At 57.1% G+C, this 6,694-nt stretch overlaps 1 protein-coding gene across 1 annotated transcript; it reads right to left on the bottom strand.

Annotated features, from left to right (window-relative positions):
* Positions 1-92: 92 nt before the first annotated feature.
* Znf503 (zinc finger protein 503) lies at positions 93-4,421 on the bottom strand. The gene is made up of 2 exons (XM_075949022.1): positions 3,184-4,421; positions 93-2,477 (listed from the first exon to the last, which is right to left on the bottom strand). The coding sequence occupies exons 1-2, from the start codon at positions 3,487-3,489 to the stop codon at positions 852-854; spliced, it is 1,932 nt and encodes a 643-aa protein (XP_075805137.1). The 5' UTR covers positions 3,490-4,421; the 3' UTR covers positions 93-851.
* Between the last annotated feature and the right edge of the window lie 2,273 nt (positions 4,422-6,694).

A 6,694-nucleotide genomic window follows, 5' to 3' on the forward strand; every position in this document is an offset into this window, starting at 1 on the left:
TAGCACATGACGTAAACCTTGTCCCCGTCTCAGCGGGTGGACTTAAAAATTAAAAATAGTTGTGTTCCTTTTAAAGAACAAAATAAGGCAAATGAGGTTTTGGAATAGAATTGTTTTTCCTTTTTTTGTTTTCTTCCAGAATACATACAAAAAAATACCCATTCTCTTTCGATGGTAAACACCTTAAAAATACTTGCAATTTGAAATCAGAGTTGACAAATTGTGACTTATTTTGTTTCGTCTTTTTCTTTTTTTGTAACAAACATGCATGTAAATTTGAGTTTCAATCAGACATTAAATAAGAACACACGATACAATCATAGCAATTTAAAAGTAACATTAAAGAGAAGATCCTATTTCTGTAGCGGTTTTGTTTTTATTTATACTCTACAAGGGATGGGAGGGTTTGTTTTCCACATATTTACCCTCGAGTTTTAATTTTCTCCCCCTCCTCCTTTTAACCTACGGAGCTCAAACTAAATAATGCACTTTTGAACCATGGGTCCGCTTGGAGCTAACATAAATAAATACCAACGTTCACTGGCGAAGTCCTCAGATGAACACTTTCTCAATTATTTTTCCTTCTTTTTCTATAAAAAGTCAAACGATTTTTTTCAACTTTTATAAAGTTTGGGTGGAGGAGCTAGGGGTGGAGGAGAAGGGTTTCCCGTCCAGGCTCATTCGCTGGCTGTTGTTGGTGGATAGGTAAGATTTAGGCTTTCTTTTCGCTTCCATAGCCCGGGTCTTCCGCTCCAGCCTGAGTCAGGAACCTCGTCCGGCTCCTGCTCCTCCCTCGACTCCTCCCCTCACCCCAGCTCCTTTTTCTCCCTCCAAATTCCCCAGGGTCACCCTCACTGATACCCCAGTGCGGAGGCAGTGGTCAGTCTCTGTCCGTAGAGGGCGTAGGGGGAGTAGTAGGGTCCGGTGGCAGCGGGTACCGGCACTGGGGCACCAGGCGTGGGGAGCGGGCTCTTGGAATACGGGTGGTAGCGGCTGCTGAGTCCCAGTGCATGGTGGGGGCTGCGCAGCGCCAGGGTCCCCGGGCTGCCTGGTGCGCCCGATGTGGGGATGTGCATATGACAAGCCATGGCTGCTGCGGCGGCGCTGGCGAGAGACGAAGAACTGGGGTAGCCAGACAGCAGTTTGTCTGTCCCAGGAAAGGCCGTATGGGTCCGCAAGTGGCTCAGCAGCTCTTCCGACGTGGCGAAGCGCTTGTCGCACGGCCCATTAGCTGACACCCAGTTGCAGATGTGGGGGAGCGGGTCGTTAGGGAGCATGAAACCATAGGGGTAGAGGGGGTGGCCGGCCAGGGAGGGTGGTGTGGCGCCCGCAGCTGCAGCAGCGGTCAGCGAGGAGTGCACACCGTGCAGTGGGTGCGTGGGATACACCAACGGGTATCCCGATTTGAGCGCCGCGGCTGCAGCGGCCGGATCGTGCGCGCATGAGGCGCTGGCGGCCGCAGCTCCGGCCAGGTGGCTGGCGCAGTGGTAGCTGAGGCAGTATGGGTCCCGGCACAAACTGGCTGTCATCACGGACGGCGGCGACGCCCCGGCCAGGGGACTGGAACCGGCTGGCTTACTGCAGCCAAGAGAGCCGGCCGCAGCCGCCGCCAGCTGAGCCCCTACCAGGCTGCCAGGCTTGGTGGGGTCAAGTGCCACGCCGTGGGGCAGGAACTGGGGCGGGTAGCCAGCATAGGCCCCAGCCAGGCTGCCGGGGTAGGTCATGCCCGCGGGGGGTAGAGGGAACACTGTCTGGCCCGGTTTGTAGGGAGACACGGGAGCTACCAACCCGGAGCCCAACACCGACGATGAGGTGGGCGCGCTGGGGCCAGAACCCGAGGTGGAGCCGGAAGAGCCGCCGCAGTCCGAGCCTAGAGCCTTGCCCCCTGGACCCCCGTCTGAGTGCTGGTTCACATCCACGTTAATTCCGCCGCCGCAGCTAATCCGCCCGTGTGCCAGTCCCGCAGGTACCCCGTCCGCCGAGGAGCCCCCGGCGCCCTTGCTGCTGCCACCGCCGCCAGTTTCGGGATCTTTCTTGTCGTCCTTGCCCTCTGGGCCGCCCCCGGCGGAGGGCAGCAAGCCTCCCGGCGAACAGGCCGAGGTGCTGGAGCTGGGACTGCCTGTCCTGGGCGTAAACGGCTGGCAGGTGGCGCTCGGTACCCGGAATCCCGACTTCTCCGCAGAAACACCCCCGCCGCCGCCGCCACCGCCACCTCCGCCGCCGCCTCCAGGCTCCTTCTTATCGGAGCCAGGCTTGGAGTAAGGCTTGAAACTCGACTTGTCTTCCACGCCGATGTCGCTCAGTTTCAGGGGGCCCGACTTGGCGTCCTTGTCGCCCCCAGTTCCGCCGCCTGCACCACCCGTGCCGCCCCCATTGGAGGCGACCGAAGAGAGTTTGGAAGAGGGCGAGGGGTCGGGCTTTCCTATCTGCGAACATGTTTGTGCCAGCAGCGCCAGTGGGCTCTTCTTGGCGTCCAGCTGCGGAGTCAGACGGTGAGGGGGTCACACAGAGAAAGAAGGGGAAACCCTTTAGAATCCCGACTTTAGGGTACTAATGCCCTCCGTAATAACCCGCAAAAAGCACCTCAACTTCGAGGCGCAATTCTAAGTGGCACCCCACTTCACATCCACCCTCTAAGATTCTTGTCCTTGGGAAAGAAGCCAGATCCCCCTGACGACTCTAGGATCCTTCCCGTATTCTTTTAGCACTACTTATATTTGGAAACAACCTCTCGCAAATGTTTTGGTTTTCATCTCTTTAGAGCCAGAACTGTATCCCCTTCCCGGCACACACTCCTTGATTCTAAAGAGTAACAAGGGCCTGAGCTGTTGGCGCCTCCGAGGCTGTGTAAATATACTAGCTTCTGGAGAGCTGGAGGAAGGCGACTTTGGAACAGTATTCAGTCCCTTGTCAGCCTAGCGGCCGATGGGGGAGGGTTAGGTACATAGGGACTATAATACCAGAAGGGCAAGTTTGGGTGGCTTTGCCCCTTAGAATTTACATCCCATTCCATCTCGTTGCCCTTTCCGAATAAGGGGTGAGGAAACGCTATCCTTTTCTCCCATCCTGGAGCTGAATCACTCCGACGCCCCCCCTCCCCGCCCCAGATCCCGTGGGAAAGAAACCCCACAGGAAGGCAGCCCTGGTAGGGGTCCCAGCTTGCCCCGGAGAGAAGGTCCTTACCTCGATGGGGCTGACGGGTGTGGAAGGCAGGGGTTGCAGATACTCTGGGTGCAAAATGTGGCCAGTCCGTGCCGTCAGCATCTTCAGCACCTTGATGGGCAGGCGGTTAGCCTGTCGCAAGGGATCAGAAGGGGGCACGGCGTGCACAAAAGGCTTGGTGCTGCCGGCCGGGGACGAGCCTGAGCCGTGGCCGGAGCAATTTCCAGAGAGCGCGCTGGTCCAGGCAGGGTCCGCACTGCCACTACTGCCGCCTCCGCCGCTGTGCTTACTGCTTCTTAGGGCAGAAAGCGAGGGCGCTGTGCTCATGACCCACCCGCGCGCATGGGAGCAGCGGGGGGAGGGCTCCGGGACGCACGGGGCGGGCTCGGGGTTGCGCGCTCGCCCAGGGTGCAGGAGCGGCTGGATGAGGAGCTGGCTCGGCGGACGCGGGTGCCCCGCGTGCCTTCTCGGAGCCTGGAGCCAGAAGCGAATAATCCTGAGTGGCCCGCAAGGGAGCTGTAGCGGGGCAGGAGGAGCCGGGTGGAGTGCGGGAGTGCCCCGCAGTGCGCGGTGTCTGCCTAGGGCTGCGCCCTGCGCTACGCTCTCCCGTCCCCGAGCCGGCGCTGCGCTCCGCGATGTGAGCTGCTGCCTGACCAGTCGGGGCTCTGGCGAGGAAACTCACTTCAAAAGCAGCTGCAACAAGGGGGAGATTAAAGCCTTTGCCGCCTTCCAATCAAATGGGAGCCTGAGGTGATTGGAGGGTCAAGGGGATGTGACGCGTCCCGCGCCGCCGTCGCCGCCGCCGCCAGGATTCTCAGTGCTGGTTTTAATGGGCAGCTCCCACTTCGCCGCCCCTCGGCTTGTCCCCTCCCTCGATTTCGCTACCCGGACGAGATGGACATTTATTCTACGTTTGCCATCTACCGCCTTCCTTCTTTTTCGTCCTCGTCGTTCTTCGTTTTCCCAGCTGGAAAACAAACTGAAACCTTTGGAGGGAGGAGCTGCGTATGTTCAACAGACTTCGGGCGGGTGTTGAGGAGAAGCACAGGCGGAAGTGTGGATACCAACTGAACGGTCGACTCCAGGGATGCGTGGGTATCCGCACACCAATTTCTTTTCAATTTCAGTAATTGAGATCTCGCGTGGCGCGGCCACCCTGGAAAGGAAAGCCGATGCCGGAGGAAGTGTGCCCGTCCGCTTGGATTTCCTGAAGTTCCGCAGCAGAGAAACCAGAAGCTAGAAGGGCAACGGAGGGGGTGGCTGCTCGTCCAGGCGACGTGCGCTGGGCTCTCCGCCTTTCTTGATCACGTGATACCCGAGGACGCGCAGATTGGGGCAGAAGCGGGGGTCACATGTTTCCCCTGTTTCACACTCAGCCCCCCCATTCTTGCTCTCCTTTGCTACCCTCTCTTCCCCCCACCCCCCGTTTCTCTGGGCATCTCCACCCCTCCATCAATTGTCAATGTGCCTCGACCGCAATCAATCAGTTATTTGTCAGCTCTTGTCAATCTGCCCGTGATTTATGTCAGCTTTTGTTGCTGATTACAAGGCGGGTGAGACTTGAAGAGAAAAAGCGAGACCGAGAGTGAGACAGAGGAAGGAAGAGACGGAGAAGGAACTAAAGGAGGGTGATAGAGGAGCAGTCTCCTGTGTGTGTGTGTGTGTGTGTGTGTGTGTGTGTGTGTGTGTGTGTGTAGGGGGAAGAGGCGCCCACCGTCAGGAAAATGAAATAGTGAGAGTTAAGTGCGCAGGTGCACCCAGGACGCACCGGCCTGGAGTGTGCGCCTTCCCTCCCCGTGTTGGAGAGACAGACACCTTGGGGTGCTTTGGGTAGCAGAGTTCGGGGACTGCTTGGTATCTAAGAACAGCGGCGGAAAAGACGCCTAACACGGGAGGATTTTTGCCTCTCTGGGATAATCCCTCCCAGGCGTGTAACTTGAGGATGTCCGGCTGCCGCCCTCGGTAGTGTCCCTACTCCCAACTCAGGAACTTCTTTCCAAAGAGCCACACCACCAAAGTAGCCCGAGTCCTGGAAGTTACTGGCGGGGTAACCCTCCTTAATTCTGTGACCCGGGTTCGTAACGAGGGATGAAAAACTCCAGAGAAGAGGCCTGGCCATGTGCATAGGCAAACAGGTCTCAGGCTCGCTCTTTCCTCTCCCCGGTCCTTCTCCAGTACCCTCCGCGCGCCATCCCGACAGTTCTGGAAGCCAGGCCTGGAATTACCCGGAGTGGCTCGACCAAATAAAGTGGATCGTCCAGACAGGACTGACCTGAGCAGGGAGAGGGAGAGGGAGGGGCGGCTGCCTGTGGGAACCGGTTCTTCCAGGGAAGCGCAGCGGGACTGCTGCGTTCCCCTCTATTTGTGCCGTCGCTCCGGTTGTTTGGAACGAAGAGGGAGGCGCTGTGCGTGCCGCCTTGTACCTGGATCTAGGTACACAGTGTGTATGCACTCCAGTGCGGCTGGGCGAATACTCTGAACTTCCGTGATGTCCGGAGCCAGTTCGAGGGTCACCTCCAGAAACTCGCTGAAGTAGAAGGTGGTGAGCGGAGGACACACCCCCTTCCTCGGACTTGAGAGACTTTGAATTTCTCCTCCTCCCACCCCACTTTTCCGAAGAGCTCTTCTTTTGTTGTCAAGTCCTTTTGATAAATGGTGGGGCTAGGAGCGCTGGGAGCCGGGAGCGGATCTGCGCCCTGCACAGGGGCGGGGGCCAAGCTTGGAGACCGGTTTCCGACTATGCTCTCTCTGATCTGAACCGGGTACTTGCAGGGGTCTGGTTGGGGACTTCCCTTCCCTTTGGCTTGGTAGCCCATTCCTCTCCCACCACCCCAGTCTCTTTTTCCCTTCTGTATTTTTTTTTTTTTGTCTCTCACTCCATGCGGGTAATGAGAACTTTCTGGAATGGGGATGAGTTTTAGAATTTTCTCGTAGGTATTCTTCCACTCCGTTTTGATTTTATTCCTTGATTCGTTAGGTTGGCAAAGTTAATGAGCTGGTAACTCGATTAATGCTAATTTGGAGAGAAGAGGTGGTTTGTGCTTGGGGCTGGTTTTGTGTGTGTGTGTGTGTGTGTGTGTGTGTGTGTGTTACTAACACCTGCACTCAGGAAGGTTTGTGGTGCCCCTGCGACAATTGAGGAAGGTAAGTCTGAGACCGTGGTAAGATCACACGCAGAATTGTGACGGCTGCCTGATTAATTCCTGGAGATAAAGTGTCCCCGAGTACAGTTTACTAGGGTGGCCGCTCCAAACTCTCTGCCGGGCAATGTGTCTGAAGCCGTTTGTAGCCTGCGGGTGTTAGTGCCCAACTGTGCCACCGATTGCGTGGCTGTGAAGGTGTCACCTATGGCCAACTACTGTGGTCCCAGCGTAGCAAGCTCGTCCTTGGACTGTCTGCCATTTTGGCCTCTCTTGGCTTAGGCCTGGACATCGAAAACTGGCGCTGCGGACTGAAGCAAGGGTAGCTGGAGTGTAGGCCGGGGGCGTCCTCAGTGTGAGCCCTTTTCTCCAATTCCGGTAGTTTTCTCAGT

The sequence above is a fragment of the Microtus pennsylvanicus genome, chromosome 15 (genome assembly GCF_037038515.1).
Source record: "Microtus pennsylvanicus isolate mMicPen1 chromosome 15, mMicPen1.hap1, whole genome shotgun sequence".
Lineage (NCBI taxonomy): Eukaryota > Metazoa > Chordata > Mammalia > Rodentia > Cricetidae > Microtus > Microtus pennsylvanicus.

Coding starts and splice junctions, on each gene's coding strand:
- Znf503 (XM_075949022.1), bottom strand. CDS start 3,489: ATGAGCACAGCGCCCTCGCTTTCTGCCCTAAGAAGCAGTAAGCACAGC. Junction 2,478..3,183: donor CACCCGTCAGCCCCATCGAG/GTAAGGACCTTC, acceptor CTGACTCCGCAG/CTGGACGCCAAGAAGAGCCC.